Here is an 18,641-nt window from a genome sequence, read left to right on the forward strand (position 1 = left end):
GGACATTCTTAACTATTGTTATTTTGCCTTATTGGCATAATTCAAAACCTATGGAAGATTTCGTGAACATGGCATTATAATCTTATTTTATAATACATAGCCAGCCAGTTTCTTTCTTGTTAAATTTGCATGATTTTTATATGCTGTGTCGTTGACTTTGTATCTTGTTAATATTAATGTTGGTCATTTGCTCAAATGATGCAGGAATGTGCCATCATTGTTTGTTAGTGGTTGTTTTAAATTGTATTATACCATACCAGTTATATTCAAGATGTTTATCCATTTAGTTTTATATTAAATGAGACCAACACTAGGTAAAAGGAAGAAGTATAAGTTTCTTGACTGTTTCTCCATTGATGTAATAAAGTGGTGGGTTGGTTCATCACTAGATTGGCACTGAATGCTTTCAACAAAGTATCTTTTTATTCAGCATTAGGCAGCTGTATGAGTAGCGTGTCCTTCTTTAAGTTGATCATGGGTGAAAGAATTCTAGTATTGCTACTACTCTTTTTCACTCATTTGTTGATTGTATTAGCAAAGACATCACCTCAGGATTGTAAGTTCATTTTTAGTCAATTTTTTTTCATCATCAAAATGGCATTTTTGGTGTACATATAAATTCAAATCAGAAATATTCAACCTGTTTTTCCAGTTGGGAAAAAAATTGAATACTTTGACTCTTACCTTCTGTAACAATTTTTGTATGAAGATTCAATATGTATTTGATTGGCTTTTTAATTTCTGATGCAGCTGCTGCTATGCTGGCACTAGTGAATGAATGGCAGAACACACCGCCTAATTGGGTGGGTTCAGATCCTTGTGGTGCAGGTTGGGATGGCATTGAGTGTACCAATTCACGCATTACCTCCATGTACTTTGAAGTTTTAATTTCTTGCAAAATTGATACCTTCTCCTGAATTATCTTCTTTGAGATTAACTTGGTTGCTAGTATTTCAGATCATTAGCAAGCACGGATTTATCTGGCCAGCTTACTTCAGATATTGGATCACTATCTGAACTGCTGATTTTGTAAGTTTTCTACTTTGGAACTTGTCAATGATCAAATATCTTAATTTGTCTGCTGAACTTGTGGAATATATATCAAAATAATGTCGAGGACTAAGCATCCTGAAAACTAATTATGTTTAGCCACTATCTATAGTATTGCATGAAGTCTTCATTTCATTTTCATTTACAACATCCCTGATGTGAGCATACGAAACCGTTTTTCATAAAGTGGTGACTTTGTGCTTTGTTATTGATTTTTTCCTTTGCAGGGATCTGTCTTACAATAAGAAATTAACTGGACCACTTCCCAGTAACATTGGAAACTTGAGAAAACTGAGAAACTTGTAAGGCAATATTGAATGTCGTTAAGAATTTTTAAGATCATAACTCAATTGTGATTAAGTCTGAGTGTTTGACCAAACAACTCTAACAGTGCATTTTATTATTTTATATTGCAGACTTCTTATTAATTGTGGCTTCACTGGTCCTATCCCAGTTACAATTGGAAATTTAGAACGGCTTGTTTTCCTGTAAGGGTTGTTTGCTTCATTTAGCCTAACCAGGACCTTTTCTACTTCCCATTTGGACTATGTTTTGAGTATCATACATTCATATGTTTTTGCAGTCCCTATATTCTTAATGCTACTGATATCTTGTAAGATAACAAAGTTGATTTTAATTGCAGATCTTTAAATTCTAATGGCTTCACTGGGACAATTCCAGCTGCCATTGGTAATCTCTCAAATGTTTATTGGCTAGACTTAGCTGAAAATCAGCTTGAAGGGCCCATCCCCATATCTAATGGAACTACTCCTGGTCTTGATATGATGCACCATACAAAGCACTTGTATGCGAAATACCCTTTTTTTTTTTTGCAAAAGTTTATTTTTTCTCTTCACAATTATATCTATCAAAATCTGTCTGATAAAGTTCCATTTTCCACAGTCATTTTGGGAAGAATAAGCTTTCAGGAAACATTCCTTCTCAACTTTTTAGCCCGGAAATGTCTCTCATACATGTGTAAGATCCATTCCAGTATTTTCTGGAATTGTTTTTACATGGGTGTAAAGTTCTACTAACAACAAGAGGCACATGTCATACCATTACCATAGATAGAGGAGTAGCGATTGGGGAAGGGTGGTTTTGCAAAAAAAGTGTTTAATTTATATATACTGCTGTTGTAAAATTTACACAGATATTCAATATGATTTTAACTTGTTGCCACATCATATTAATGCCTGATTGGTTTCACGTTAGAAACTCTATTAAACCACATTGATTTTTTTATTTTTTTACTTTGGGAAATCAAGCTCTTAACTGGTTTCATGCATTGGAAATTGTGTAAACTTGGTAAGAAATTTTAAAAAAACACACTGAATTTTGCCACTATTAAATTATGAAATGAAAGTTTCCAAATATAAATCAGTTGATTTCAAAGCTACTTCCAAAATCAAGATCATCCAAAATTAAGTTTGCAAATGCTCATCCAAATGCATAATTAAGGTCCTCTATTGGTCTGTTACATGAATTCTTTCTTTGGTTTTAAAAGGCTAACTAATATATTTCTCTCTTGTTTAAATTACGTTGGCAAACTGTAGTTGCATTTATTTGAAAAATGAAGGGAAAATAATGATTTAATTAAAAACAAGAAGGCTAGGGACAGCAGGGTCAAGACTATGAAAATAATGACTTTAAATTCACAATAATATCATTTTGGCAGGCTTTTTGAATCCAACCGATTTACTGGCGGCATTCCATCTACACTTGGCCTTGTCAAGACTCTGGAGGTGGTGTGAGTATCCATATCTCAAACTCTAAACTAGTAAATAGAATTATTGTTTCTTTTTGTCTTGAAATATTGTGTGGCTGCAGGCGTTTTGATAAAAACTTTTTAAGTGAACCTTTGCCTCTGAACATCAACAATCTCACAAGTGTTAGGGAATTGTAAGTAGAGAACTAATGTACCAAACAAATTTTCACTATTTATTTAGGTATGTTTTTTATATCTATATTGATACTACATTGATGGAGATTTTAATTTCATGTCTGACAGGTTCCTGTCCAACAACCGCCTGTCTGGTTCCCTCCCAAACCTTACTGGAATGAATTCCCTCAGTTACCTGTAAATCATTTATCTAAGATAATTTTATTTTCTATATAACATTTGTAAATTGTAATTCAAACTTAATACAATTTTTGTAACAATGACTAACTTTGTTAATTAAATTAGAGATATGAGCAATAATAGTTTTGATCAATCAGACTTTCCACCGTGGTTGCCAACTCTTCCAGCTCTGACAACAATGTATGTCTTTATTTCTCTACTCTTTCATCTATCATTTTTCACTTTCTCTAACAGGTTTCAACTTTCAACACCTTAATTCTCATACTTTTCTTTTGTAAGCCAGAATGATGGAGGATACAAAACTTCAAGGACGTATTCCTGTTTCTTTGTTCAGCCTGCAACAGTTGCAGACAGTGTGAGTACCAATCTGTATTCTTTTGCCATTTTGTGATAAGAGTTAATGCTCAAAGTTTGAATATAGTAGTTGCAAGTAATTATTCCTGTCATCTTTTTCACAATGATATTCAAGCTAAATTTTAATGTGATGCATAGGGTGCTGAAAAAGAACCAGCTAAATGGCACTTTAGATATTGGCACCTCCATCAGCAACCAACTGGACCTCCTAGATTTGCAGATTAATTTCATTGAAGATTTTGATCCGCAAATTGATGTCTCTAAAGTGGAGATAATGTAAGCCATAACTACAATGATTATTATAATAGATGCTTTCGTTACTTCTACAAGAAGAGAATTTTTCTTTGTATGAAGTTTCAATATTTCCTTTGTGTCTTTGTTTACAAGGTTGATTTTGAAATACATGTTTATGTGCAGACTTGTGAATAATCCATATTGCCAAGAGTCAGGAGTTCCACAGCCTTATTGCACCATTACAAAATCCAATGACTCGTATTCAACACCACCAGATAACTGTGTGCCTGTTCCCTGCAGCTTAGATCAGACATTAAGCCCCAAGTGCAAATGTGCATACCCATATACAGGAACCTTATTTCTCAGAGCTCCTTCCTTCTCTGACTTGGAAAACGAGACAGTCTTTGTAACTCTGGAGTATTCTCTGATGGAATCTTTTCAACTTCATATGAAACCTGTGAATTCAGTTTCTTTAAGCAATCCAAGGAAGAACATATATCAGTACCTTGAACTGACTTTAAAAATATTTCCATTTGGCCAAGGTCGTTTCAATCGAACAGGGGTTTCTGGTATAGGCTTTCTTCTCAGCAACCAAACATACAAACCTCCTGCAATGTTTGGACCTTATTATTTTATCGCTGATGAGTATGAACACTATGTGGATAATTCAGGTAAATCTGGTTCTACATAGTAATGAAATTAAGTATAGTATGTGCTCCATTTTAAGGCTACTTTTTTTCTTCTTGTTATTTAGTATTAGAAGGTCTTGTGCCATCCAGTAGTAAATCTTCAAATACGGGCATCATAGCTGGAGCTGCTGGTGGTGGTGCTGCACTGTTGGTGTTAGTAGTCCTTGCATGTGTGTATGCTATCAGCCGGAAGAAAAAGTCAAAAAAATCAACTGGGAATAGCAATCCTTTTGGTATGATAACTGTATACTTAGCTCCTGATTTATAGCTATCATCGTGGACTTGAGTTTATTTAAATGTTTGATTTCATAAAATGCAGAACAATGGGATCCGCATGACAGCAATAGTAGCATCCCTCAGTTGAAAGGAGCAAGGCGCTTCAGCTTTGAAGAGATACAGAACTGCACCAAAAACTTTTCACAAGTCAATAATATAGGATCTGGCGGTTATGGGAAGGTATTGAATGCCTCTTGTTTACTTCATTTTTCTATAATAGTTAAGCAATAGTCAAATATATTGCCTGCAATCACATCTATTCACACCTCCACAGTTTGCAGAATCTGATTGTAGTTTAATTGATCGTATCAGAACTTGTGCATGAAAACACTTACGTATTTAGACTATCCCTTAATAATATGCCTAATGTAAAAAGATTATATAATTAACTCTGCGTTATGTGTTTCTCTTCAGTTCACTTTTCTTTTTTACTTTCTAATGTGTTGGTTATTTCCTAGCATGATTCAAGAAATTAACTCTGCCTGATGTAAAAAGATTATATTAAAAGACTATCTCTTTTAGAATGACAACAATTCAAAAAGTTTTGAGAATAATGTGTCGGAACTTGGAAGCCTCATGTTAATTATTGGAAGTGCTAAATTTTAAGAAAGAACTATATAACCAAATATGGGGAGTGAATCTTCTCATGGAAAAATTTCACATGAGCTTGTCATGTACAATTTTTGTATTTTTCACTTTCTTTGTAAATACTATTAAATAGGAAAGGCTTTATAAAAAATTGTAAATATTAATAAAGAGAGAGATAGTGATAAATTTTTCACAAGATCCTGAAATTTTAACATAAATGGATCCATTCCCAACCAAGATGACACATTCAATCAGTGTTATAAGTAGTGAAGCAAACCTTATTTTCCTGCATTATGTACTTATCATTAATAACACCACATAGTTATGTTAATCTTTCAGGAAGAGAAAATGAGACATTTTGTCAGCATGTTTATAGCAGTAATAAGCCTATAACACTACTTAACCTTTTAATATACATTTAGGAAGTGTCTTAAAGATTTTGTTGGCAGGTTTATCGGGGAACTCTTCCCAACGGGCAACTGATTGCAGTAAAGCGAGCTCAAAAGGAATCTATGCAGGGAGGGTTGGAGTTCAAAACTGAGATTGAACTACTATCAAGGGTCCACCATAAAAATCTTGTTAGCCTGGTCGGTTTCTGCTTTGAGCAAGGAGAACAAATGCTGATATATGAGTATGTTGCAAATGGTACTTTGAAGGATACTCTTTCAGGTACAAGTTTATTAACTATTTAACTTCATTAATGTCTATTTACATTAATTTCTTCTACATAAATAATCATTTTTCTTTGAATAATGTTTTGAAAGATCTTTAAAAAAAAGTAATTGTTTTCAGAAAAGAATATACTGAAACGAACTTGCTTCTAACATTCCATGAATTGTCAGCACTTTGAGAAATATGCAGAAAGAACTTCAGAGAATTGCCTCTGATTCTATCTCTCGTTTCGTTGGAAAGGGAACTTGTTGTGAATCATTTAGAAAAGAGCAATCATAATTTTTTACTAATACACACATTATTACTGGTTTATTTTTTAAAAAAATTCCATACCCTATTATAGTTTGGATTGGCTTTTTTTAAAAAAAAGAATAGACTAATAACATCCTGTATTATAAAAAGTATATTATTAACATTTTTCTTTTAAAAAATTCAAGGTATTATTAACCTCTCTTTTTTCCTTGAAGTGCCAAATAACACACATGATTATGGTCTGTGCAGGGAAGTCTGGAATTAGATTGGATTGGATTAGAAGGCTAAAAATAGCCCTTGGTGCTGCGAGGGGGCTGGATTATCTGCATGAACTTGCCAATCCTCCAATCATACACAGGGACATCAAATCCACTAACATTTTACTGGATGAGCGCTTGAATGCTAAAGTATCTGATTTTGGTCTGTCCAAGCCTTTGGGTGAAGGTGCAAAAGGTTATATTACCACACAAGTCAAAGGAACAATGGTTTGTATAAATTCTCATCTAAACCTTTAAAAGGGGAATATAATTAACATACCGATTCCATAATAACATTTAACATGCTACACGTGTCTGCAGTAACATCTTATATTCAAGAATTATTTTGATCTTATCAAAATCAAGAGATGACAATGGATTTTTGTTTTGAATTTTGATGTAGGGCTACTTGGACCCAGAGTATTATATGACTCAACAGTTGACTGAGAAAAGTGATGTTTATAGCTTTGGAGTGCTAATGTTGGAGCTGGTAACTGCAAGAAGGCCAATAGAACGAGGGAAATATATTGTGAAAGTGGTTAAGGATGCTATCGACAAGACGAAAGGCTTCTATGGTCTTGAGGAAATTCTTGATCCAACTATTGAACTGGGGACAGCACTGAGCGGTTTTGAGAAGTTCGTGGACCTTGCAATGCAGTGTGTTGAAGAGTCAAGTTCTGACAGACCTACAATGAATTATGTGGTGAAAGAAATTGAAAACATGTTGCAGTTGGCTGGTTCAAGCCCCATTTTATCAGCATCAGCATCCACTTCATCTAGTTATAATAATGCAACTAAGGGGAGTTCCCTGCATCCTTACAATAATGAATACTTTGATTGAATTTTGGTACTTTCACGTGCATAAATTGAGCCTATGTAGTAGAAATTATTGCATGATCTAGTACCATACTCGACCAATCTCTACGTACGTAACATGTAACGTACATAGGAGATCTTAACCAAGATCACATAATCACAAACCATGTAATAATTTCTCACTATGTAGGCCTATTACACCTCAAATGTCACTTGTGCAAATAATGTAAAAAGCAGATAAAAGGGGGGGGGGGGGGGGGGGGGGGGAGGACATGTTAATAGTGTATTATGTGTTAGCTTAAGATTGAACATGAATATTGAAGCTGAAGTTTGATAAGTCCTAATGTATATTCTTAATTGTTTGCTTTTAGTTTCTTATTTTAGCTGGGATTGTGTAACATATATATTACTTTTCAACATATTATAGAAATGGTTTCTATTTAAATACTTAAACTAATAATAAATAACTATTTTGTAGAGACCTAAAACAATGACTTTTAAGTGCTTTATTAATTACTTTTTTTTAATAGTCATTGGTTAGCATACTACTTGAAGAATGAATATCCTCATTGGTCAAAATGAGTGGTTATTTTTAAAAAGTTCTCATGCTTTTAGATTGCTTAGAACAGATAGTCGCTTGAAACTAATCTCATAAATGATTTGTTTTTATTCAGTAAAAAATGTTAAATTTTTTTATTGATATTATTAATTAAAAGTTTAAATAAACATAAGGGGGCAATAAATTAATAGATTGATTAACTATTTAATATAATTCATTTTAGTAAAAGAATTTTAAAAATAAAATAAAATAAGAGAATAAAATAGACATGCTCATATTTTTAAAGCAGCTGTTTGTGAATTTTAATTCAAAACAGTAGAGTCTAACCATTTACTCCATATTTTTTATTAATTTATTATATTTAAAAATGTTTAACATGCCAAAAACATATTAAAATTACAAAATAAATTAATCAAAATATTTTACTTATGGCTGACACTATGCATTGAAATTACTTCTTCATCGCGTATAATCGAGCTAGTTATTAATACTTTTCAAAGATTCCAAGAATTAATTGATTCATATACGGCCAACCTCACGGTTTTAAACTTTAGTAACGTTCTTTTCTTATCTCCTTTTCTTAATTACAAACAACAAAAACATTGCTACATATGTATACAAGACATTAGTCATATAAAGTAACCGTCGGGTTAGGCTATATATGCAACAAAAGTTATTTCTTGCAAATGGAGTCATCAACTACTATTACTAATTTTAATTTAGAATGGTGCAGAAACATTCAACCCACCTTACACGATGGATCAAAGAATAATTCACTTTAATAAAATTATGATTCATTATATATGTGCATAATATTAATAATTAGTTTTTATTAATAAATAGTTTTTTCCTAATACAATGAGAACTTTGTTTAAAATAATCAATCATTAGTTAAAGAGGGTATCACAATTTACATGCAGTATTTTAAGCACTTTTGGAATTATTTTTGATTAAAATTAGAATTTTATATCTGTAACTCATAATAAAAAATTGATATTAATCACTAGATGAATCTCTGCTAGAAATACTATATATGAATTTTGTTCTTAATAAAAAAATATTAGATACACAAATAATGCATTTTTGGTTTTTCGTGGATTGATTAATATGTAAGGATTGCATTATAGTCTTTTTTAGGTATAACATCGGTATTAGAAAACGTAAGAGCTAGACAATCCCTAATTAATTTCCCAATTTTAAACGTAATCTTAGAAACAATTTAACAACTAGACAATTCTGATTTGAGTTGTTTATAATAGAATTACTTTAATCATTTCTTAATTTAGAAGTGGCCTTATAAAATTCAAAATCTAACACAATAATAGGAAGGAAATTCACAACTATTTAAGTAATTTGAACTTTCATTTAAAAAAAATTAAAAATCCTTTCTTCTACCCTACTTATATCAATTTCATTGTTTACATTTATATGATGTATTATATGACACCCGTGACTTGATTGTCTTATAATCTTGTGGTTTTAATGAATCAGGAATATATCTGTCGGGAGATGATCCTCTCAATTCATGTGAAGCAAGTCAATGACGCTGTGGTTCAATTGGTAGTAAGCCTTTTTTTCACTTTTTCTTTTTTAAAAAAAATTCTTATTTCGCTTTGCATTAAAATTATTTTTATTAATTAGTTATGATTTACCATCCTATTAAACCATCAATAATTTCAAAGTAAGAATATATATATATATATATATATATATATATATATATATATATATATATATATATATATAATATGTTTAACTATCTCCTTATATGAAAATGAAAATAATTATTCTCATTCATTAGATTAACATAAAAGGTTAAAATTAAAATATTTTAAACTTAAATTAAAATTTCATTTAATCATAAATTTTTTATAAGATTTATCAAATAAAAAATTAAATATTTAAAAATTTAATTTACAACAAAATTGTTATCACAACCATCACCATCACTATAACTATCACCGTCGCCATCATGACTATTGTCGTCACCACTAACATGATCACCGTTAGTGTTAATACCATCATTGTCATGATCATCATCATGATTATCATCGTCATCACTATCATTGTTGCTACTACTGCTGTCACCATCGTCATGATTGTCACCATGATCATCATCGTTGTCACCAACATGACTGCTATTATGGCCACCACGGCTGCTTATATGATCAATTTGCTAAACAACGCCAGTTAATTATCTCCCCTAGCAAATGTATACTTAAAGATGAGATAAAGCCACAGGAGAGTACCATAACTTGCACCTTATTAGACACGTAGAAAAGGACCCTTAAATTGTCCTAGTAGAATACCAATCATAATTTAGGACAACTATGGTTGAGTTAAGAAACTAATATAGGATTAAAAAAATGTTATGGGATTAATATAAAAATAGAAAATAAGGAAATAAAATACAATTTTCACCTTAACATACTTGTGTGTTATCATTTACCCATTATAAGTTTTCTAGCTCAACTTTTTTATTTTGGTTATAGTGACAACAAATGCTTTAACCGAATGATTTCGCACAAAGTATCAAAGGATTTATCATCATTAATCAGTTCTATGGTCTTTGCTGCTCGTAATCTGGTTGGAAGATTATGAAACCCACGACCATCACCACCAATGCAAGAAATTAGGAGTAAAGTACTATCGATCTTAAGGGTACAGTCTAGGTTTATAAGAAAGAGGATAACTTCTAAATTGGTCAAGATCTTTCACTTTTCTCACTTGATAATTAAAAAAAAACCTTCATCATTAAGTTATCCTATGCATTCATTCATACACTTAACCTTAAGTCATTGGTTTCTCCATTAGGGCTGAAATGTACAACACATTCTTGCGATCAAGTTTGGTTCCAACATGCCACCTCAATCTATTGAATCCAATTCGATCCAACATTGGCACGTAAGTTTTGTTGAGTTGTGACCCAAAGCAAAAGAAATGGTCAAGCCAGAACAGACCACCTGGCCTCAACACCCTGTATACATCATATAGTACAAACTCAAGCATGGTGTCTGGTATCCAATTACTCAAGACATCCATAGAGTGCACAATATCCAGTGTGTTGTCAAAGAAAGGAAACCTTTGGGAGATACTAATATGCATTGGCACCAAACCCCTTGATGCAATGATGTTGTTGAAAGGGCCATCCAAATTCAGTGTGCTTGTGATGATGATCACATTCCTTTCCCTCATCCTTGCAGCAAATGTTCCAGTTTCACCACCAATGTCAAGTCCAACACGAACCGTCCCCATGGCTTTTGTTGCAAGAACTTGGTCTATTCCAAAATCAAGTCCACCATCATCAAAGATCCACTTACTCTTCTCTTCACCTTGCAAATCAAAGCAGTTCTTGCAGTCATAAGAGCCTGGCTTGTTCTTTCTGTCAATGAGACACTGGTAACTTTTGCAAGCATAAGCATCCCAAACAATGCTAGTGTCTGGTGGGGTTGTCCAAAGGCTCTCAGGCAAAGGTGTTGGCTCCACATAATTTGTAGGAGACTTAGGGCGGCATCTCCTACGAGGGAACGGCTCACACCCTTTGAGCATGAGCCTTTGTGCAAGCACATCATCCATAGGGCACTCCCCTCCAATCTCATATGCCATATATTGGGTTAACTCCTCATGAAGCCTCATGCATGATGCACCGGCAGGCAGGTGAATCTCATCTGATCCTATCCTCGGTGAGTACCCAAAAGGGAGCTTGTGAGGGCCAAGTGCAAAACTGAGCTCATCACTCCCTACCTTCAAACTCACTTGATTCTGATCAGCACTGTTGGATTGCTTTTCTTGTTGGCGCGTGAGATCAATGAGCAGTGCCTGGACAAGTAAGTTAGAGGAGTTGAGTCTGTGGTGCAGTTCAGACAAGAGTGAGTGAGTGGCAACAAGTTGAGCTTTGGTGGAGTTGAGTTCCATCAAGATAGAATTCGAGTCACGAGGACTCGTAGAGGAGTGGTACAAAAAACTGATTGGACCAGTGAAGATGTAAATGGTGACAAGGTTGGTGAGTATGACTAGCAAAATAGACTTCAGCTTGTGCTTTTGGCTGTGACCATATGCTTGCAATTTGTTTGAGTATTGTTGGTCATGGGCTTCATTTCCCATGACGGATTAGAAGAGAAAGGAAAAAAAAAAAAAAGAGGTACAAGTGAACAGAGGGGAAATGTTTGTGTAATTTAAGGTTACCATTAAGGAAATTTAATGATATATAGATCCAAGGAGGGATAACAATTCCACGTTCTGTACATGTTTCTAGTGGGAGATGAACATTGGTCATTGTGAAGCGCCGGTGTGGACGTTCAAAGAATGTAATATAATATGCCTTGTGATCTGCACCTTAATGGTAGGGAAATTGTAGCACCTTCAAGTTGAGAATGCCGTTTATTCATAGCTTGCTTGTTACTTGAGCACTATCTGCGGATCTCGCCCACAAGCTCACGTATCTTAAATATATTTTGTCTTGGAAATCCATATCAACCCCACATTACTTGACATTTTTTAGCAATAATTTGGTTGCTCGAGAGATTTGATCGGTAATGTCAGTTTTCTATTATATATTCTTTCTCCTTGATAGAGTTATTGCTTTGAGTTCATTATCAAACCTGAAAGACCAAAGATTTATGAAGAATTAACTGCAATTTGATGTTAGGATGCTCTTAGAAAGGTAAAGAAGAGAAGATTAATTGATGTTATAACAATTTGAAGAATTAGGCAAAAATCCTTTGTGACAAACTATTTATTGCTTATGTATCAATAGCAACTTGATTTAATGGAATAATGGTTGAAGAATCCTCCATTGTTATTGTCAAAATACAAGTGAACGCTACAAAACCCCTCAAGTTTAATGGTTGGATATCACTGTTAATATCTCTGCTAAAATAACTAGAAAGATTCTTGATAAGAAGGAGGAGTTGACCATGGAGTATTTAATATAATCAATGGAAACTGAATTTAAGAGACTTCCATTGTCAACATCCTAACACCCAAAAAAAGGGAGATTGCAACATATATTATAAACCAAAACCGCATGCTGATCTAGCATAAACACTTGTGAAGATTTCAATTACAAGCTACATCTTACTTGAATTGAATGCAAACGCACATAACAACTCCATGAGTTCCAACTTGAGTATGAATTGTCTAGACTAACGTAGTCATTCTCAAGGTCTTACAAGTTAAAACCATCTTAGCAAAAAAATAGGATATGTCTTTATTGCAAATTTCTTGGAAACTTGAGAGAGAAAAGGACTCCCAGATTCTTTGTGATCAGTTAAATATTTCACTTTAAACACAAATTTAATATCATGTGATGTTTTTCTCAAACACTTTGCCTATTTCTTTAATTGAGTAAAAAAATCAGATTATATAATATTATTCTGTTTTTATATTATATGCATAGAGCCAGATTCCTGTTGAATTTCATAAGCGGTTTTGGAGCTGTTAAAAACAATTGAGAGCGGTTTTCCTTGGATTCGGATTCTCTCGAGTTGAAGTGTATCAAGTGAATAGGATATATCTATCTTTAATTTTGAAACTGGGTACGAGATACTTTAATTAAAATCAAAGATAAATACACCCCTACTTTTCACTTAACACAAAACACACCTTTTTACGTGAAAGGATTCAAGTCTCAACCATAACTCTTGTACATAAAATGAGCAGTCACAACAATACCATGTCAGGACAACTTGACAAGTGATACAACAACAGAAGTGATAATGAATGTTACTTTCCAAACGAAGCCGATAAATATAACAAAAGAAGAGATTAATTACTCTACTTCTACCTCAATAAACTTGGCATATTTATATTCATTATTACTTCTACCTTGTATCAAAGGGGGAAAAGAAAATAAACCAGTGGTTATTTATGCCTACGAGAAAAACTAAATGAAATCTAAATACTAACTCTGTGAGGGTGTGCATTGCAGGAAGCCTTTAGCTATGAGGCTCTCCACTGCTTCTCTCACAGCATCTTGAATTGGTGTGAGGACAAGACCCAAGTCCATTAGTCTCTTTGCTGCATCTTTACATGCTGTCAGGCCAGGTTGCGTTTCTTCTGGGAACCTGCAAGTAGTTCGTTTTTGCTCAGAGACTTTGGCAGCCTTTACTTCAAAATATACCCATGAATGATGAATCTAGAAACCAGATAAAGTCATTTAACCCAATAGAAAAGGATGAAATAGTGCGGAGACATGTTGGATACATAGCAACAGGTACCTGTTTCCTCAATGGTCACAATAAGCAAAGCATTTAAAATAATGTGTTATCTTGTTGAGCTCCTCATTACTACTCCAATATGCAAAACTTAAACTGTGCCAAGTTGATACGCCAGCAAATTCCATTATTTGTGTTACCAAAATTCATTCCTTTTCTTGTAGTGAACTGAAATTCTTTTACCTGTATTCTACTTATGTGAGAAAGTAAAGGGCTGACATAAAATGCAATAAGAAAAAGAAAAAAAGGATACTTCACAAATGACAGGCAGTCGATCACAAAGATGGATGGAAGGGGAAAAGGGGACACTGTAACAAAACACAGGTGCATTTTTTAAATCCATCATAATGAAATACATTTTAACTTGTTAATATTTTTCTTCAAGATGCATCAGTGTTTCTTGAAAATGATGCAAGGTAATTTTAAGGAATCACAAGAGTATGGTTTGAATAGTCTACACCCCGTTCAACCCTAACTTCTATTAATATATTCAGCAACCTACTCTATGTGGAGTTGAATCTCACTGGCAACGAGAAGTTCATATCATCAATGAAAAAGTCAAAAGACCCAAGGTCGATTACAATAGTGTTTTCACATTCACATGCCATCTTCCTATCATGTCCCTATTCCCCCTGTGGCAAAACTAATTTCACTACATCCACCCATCTATATTTCTCCACAAACTACACTACATATGACACACAGGAGAAGCATATAGTTCACAGAACACAGCAGCACCAGTAAAGCACCACTATAAAGTATACAATACACAAGGCACACAAACCAAATAGAATTGAAAAGGATTTAGCTCCTGGGTGTAAAAGTGTATAAAGTAAGAAAATAAGAAATTTTTACACTATCAACCAATTAGATATCACCCTACATATGACTTTTAAACCAACAAACCAATCATTACAAAAGTCAACAAACTTACCATACATATTACAGTAAAAAAAACCTTTATTGTGTCAACGCATTCTAGTTAAATTCAAATGAAAGTCACCCTTAAAAACATAATATAACCCAGTGCCAAAAGGTTCCTCGCTATGCAGAAATATGAGGGAGGGTCATTGTACGCAGTCATACCCTTGCATATATACAAAGAGACTGTTTTCGAACTTACAACCAATCGATTATCAAGCGCAACTTTATCACTACGCCAGGACCCGCCTTTAAGAATCACACCTTTATTTGAGTCAAAGTTTCTCTTTAATATATTTTAATAAATAATATATGCACCGATAAAGGTTTTCACACCATTATCCAAGCTTGAACCGCCATGTAGGTTTTTACACCACCTTACAAGTCATGTTAGAGAAAGCAATATCAAAATTGATTTCTGATTGGTTAACCGTATAAAATTCTACCCTTTAGCTCACATTATATTCGTCATTTGGAACACTAATTTAACTTAAATTAAGAGGAAAAAAATCAAACCTGTGAATAGGGAATTCGGGGTACAATTCAGAGACCATGGCAGCAAAACTAGAAAACTGGTAGATACCATTGGTGCAGAGGTATCTACCAGCAGCAGTGGGGGTTTCATATAACAAAACATTAGCTTTAGCAACGTCCTTCACATGCACCGCACCCAACCAGTGATACTCCTGCGTCTCCCTCGACCCCATCATCAGCTCCCGCAGCACGGCGGAGCTCGCGTTGAGATCCGGCTGCAGAAGCGGCCCTAAACACGTCGCCGGGAGAACCGCCACAACTTCCACGCCGTCGAACGCCCACGCCGCCCTCTCCGCCTCCGTCTTCGCCACCGGGTACCACTTCCCCCTTCCCTTACAGTACTCCACGTCCGTCCACGACGCCTCGTCCGCGGCCCGCCCCGCCGGCCACCCCGGGTTCGGCACCATCGCGGAGATCGAGGAGGTGAGCACCACGCGCCGCACGCCCACGCGCCTTGCGGCGGTTAGGACGTTCAGGGTGCCCTGAACCGCGGGTTCGAGAAGGTCTCTTTGGGGGTCTGTGGGGTCCTCGAGGGTGCAGGGGGAGGCCACGTGGAAGACGCCGGAGCAGGCGGTGATGGCGCGGGAGAGGGCGGCGGCGTCGAGGAGGTCGGCGGGGAAGAGGGTGAGGCGGCTGGCGGCGGAGGGGTGGAGGTTGAAGAGGTGGGAGGCGTCGGAGCCGGGGAAGATGGTGGCGTGGATGGTGTAGCGTGGGTTCTCCTTCTCCAAGAGGGTTCGGACCAGCCACGAACCGATGAAACCGTTGGCGCCGGTAACGCACACTACCTCATCGTGAGGGATTTCGTTAGCCATTGGAAATGGAAATGGTTTTTCTATCAAACGGATTGATCCCTACGCCACCGTTGATGAAGAAGACGCTGCCTCTCAACTCTCATCTCAAGCTACAATGTAATACCATGAAATGAAAGTTAACTTTTCACTTTTTATTTTCATTTATTTTTACTTCAACTGAAAATTTTAATTCATTTGAAAGAAAGAAAAAACTTGCATAAATGACAAATGTTACCAAAAAGTATCATTGTTTTCATTAGATGTGATAATAAATTCATTCATAAAAAATATAAAATATAAAATTAATTTTTTAATGTATAAATCATATAATAATTTAGTTTCATAATTAAATATGTGAGATTATTTTATTATTAATTTATAATATTTAAGGATAAATTTGATAATTAGTTATAATTTTTAATAATTAATTTAACATTAAATTACATAATTTAATAACTATTTTATTATTAATTTATCATCCTTTTTATCTACTTAGAAATTAAATTTATATTTTTTTATCAACTCCACATAGCTTCGGAACTAATTTATCTAATTTTTTTATTAAGGCCACAATCGTATACCTCTATCTGTGCAACTGCAAACACAATCTTTATCATCTTTGATTACTCCTTCGTTTTGTGGCACTCCTTTATTTACTTTCGCATCAATCGGGTTAAGATTATACAATGACAAAAATAACAACTTTAAAGATAACTCATAATAAAGTTTTTATTTATTCATGTTTTGAAAAGCATGACTCACCCTATCAAGAGGTTCCCATTCTCGCATCAAGAAAAGGAGGAAGAAAAGTTCTTCAAAATTAACGTGTGAGTTGTCACAAAACCAAGTGGTCTAATGTTGCATATTTTCTTGTGGAAGAAAGGAGTGAAACACAATGTAACGCTAACAAGTAACTCCAAAAAATTAAATAAATATGTTCCGATATAAGTTTTTTCTAAAGGTTGAGACGATATAGTCAAAACATTCAAGTGTGTGATTTACTAGTTTCTTTAGTCACATTAGGTCTTTATGATTTCGTTTCTCCGATCCTCGGGTTTCAGTATCATGAGTAGACTCCTCTCCCCTGGTCCTTTGAGGTGTTGCTATTGTGCAAGATCGAATTTTACAACTGTTTAATCCAGATCAGGTCAATATGATCGAGTCACTCCTGAATCTGACTCGGAGGTTACAATAACAATGTCTAATGATCATGAATTGAAGAATAAGAAGGTCAAAGGATTCTATAGAAGAATTAAAAGGTAACCCTAGAAACCCATGAAAAACTGGTGTTAGTTCAAGAATTTCAAGAACCAATTGGGTGACATTATATAATAAGGCTAGGCTTAGAGGATTGATTAAGTGAGAGTTAGCCTTGCTACAAGAGATAAAAATGTCTTCTAATTGGATAATAAGGCATGGCTTGAAACACTAAAGTAGTTTATACTCCAATGCATATTTCAAGAAAAAATAAATTATAGTTTTAGCTTGATTGACTCTTTGTCTAGAACTAGAGTATAACTCATAACATCAACTTGATTCAGAGATTATAGCTTTGACAAATAAGATAAGATCATCAACAAAGCAAAGATGGATAATTAAGGGCGTCGTCCTTCACAAGCTTTAACATACTCCAAACCTTATTTTCTGTTACAAGGATAATAAGATGAGAGATACATTCCATGTACAAACAAAAGATAAGAAAATAAAGGGTCTTCCTATTTGATGCCTCTTAAAGGACGAAAATTTTCAAACATCTTTCTTTTCCAAAGCATTCTCAATATAACTGAAGAAATATAATGTCAAATTAGATTAACTAAAGAACGAGAAAAACCAATTCGAAGGGAAGCTCCAATGTTACTAAGAACTTTTGAGAAGTATTCATGTGTCATTCAAACTGCTTTAAAATGAACGACCTATGAAGATTATGAAGCTTGTCATGAGCTTAACAAACAAAAAGAGGATACATTTTTTTCATAATGACTTTTTTAAGCACATTAGAAGACGACGGTAGAATATTACAATTATCATGTATAAAATTATTGAACAAATTAAGTTTCATTTATATTGAAATTTAGGGGAGGTAGTGTCTATGAGGTGTAACATTAGTATTATCGAGCGTGTTTACGAATTTATATTTTTTTTCATCAAAGAAAAATGAAGTAAAAAATCTATCGGATATTTTGGATCCATATCGTTAACTAATAAACAATAGAATAATCAACTTTCTTTTTTATTTTTTTAAATCTATCGGATCATATGATGAATTAATTGTAATTTGTTCAATTCTCAAATTTATTTAGTTTTTTCTCAAACCAACCCAATGACCTAATCAATAATTTTTTAAGTTTCA

General features: G+C 34.2%; 3 protein-coding genes across 5 annotated transcripts; 1 reads left to right on the forward strand and 2 right to left on the reverse strand.

The window, feature by feature from the left end:
- Positions 1–121: 121 nt before the first annotated feature.
- LOC100780344 (leucine-rich repeat receptor protein kinase HPCA1) lies at positions 122–7,641 on the forward strand. 2 transcript variants are annotated; one of them, XM_041009997.1, is made up of 19 exons: positions 122–556; positions 751–871; positions 958–1,029; positions 1,278–1,352; positions 1,467–1,538; positions 1,694–1,855; positions 1,939–2,028; positions 2,729–2,800; positions 2,881–2,952; positions 3,062–3,130; positions 3,239–3,313; positions 3,417–3,488; positions 3,626–3,763; positions 3,905–4,392; positions 4,476–4,643; positions 4,730–4,866; positions 5,724–5,943; positions 6,448–6,683; positions 6,859–7,641. In XM_041009997.1, exons 1-19 carry the CDS (start codon positions 445–447, stop codon positions 7,294–7,296), a joined length of 2,889 nt encoding a protein of 962 aa, XP_040865931.1. In that variant the 5' UTR covers positions 122–444; the 3' UTR covers positions 7,297–7,641. The 2 variants fall into 2 exon arrangements, with proteins under 2 accessions (XP_040865931.1, XP_014622980.1); XM_014767494.3 differs by having other exon boundaries at positions 125–556; positions 1,954–2,028.
- A 2,098-nt stretch (positions 7,642–9,739) lies between these two features.
- Positions 9,740–11,934, reverse strand: LOC100794863 (probable methyltransferase At1g29790). Its single transcript, XM_026125774.1, has 2 exons — positions 10,658–11,934; positions 9,740–9,986 (listed from the first exon to the last, which is right to left on the reverse strand). Exons 1-2 carry the CDS (start codon positions 11,932–11,934, stop codon positions 9,740–9,742), a joined length of 1,524 nt encoding a protein of 507 aa, XP_025981559.1.
- Positions 11,935–13,462: 1,528 nt separating this feature from the next.
- On the reverse strand, positions 13,463–16,508 carry LOC100795399 (cinnamoyl-CoA reductase 1). 2 transcript variants are annotated; one of them, XM_003546185.5, is made up of 2 exons: positions 15,483–16,508; positions 13,463–13,895 (listed from the first exon to the last, which is right to left on the reverse strand). In XM_003546185.5, exons 1-2 carry the CDS (start codon positions 16,310–16,312, stop codon positions 13,733–13,735), a joined length of 993 nt encoding a protein of 330 aa, XP_003546233.1. In that variant the 5' UTR covers positions 16,313–16,508; the 3' UTR covers positions 13,463–13,732. The 2 variants fall into 2 exon arrangements, with proteins under 2 accessions (XP_003546233.1, XP_040865941.1); XM_041010007.1 differs by lacking the exon at positions 13,463–13,895 and adding an exon at positions 14,054–14,228.
- Between the last annotated feature and the right edge of the window lie 2,133 nt (positions 16,509–18,641).

This window comes from Glycine max, chromosome 15 (assembly GCF_000004515.6).
Source record: "Glycine max cultivar Williams 82 chromosome 15, Glycine_max_v4.0, whole genome shotgun sequence".
Lineage (NCBI taxonomy): Eukaryota > Viridiplantae > Streptophyta > Magnoliopsida > Fabales > Fabaceae > Glycine > Glycine max.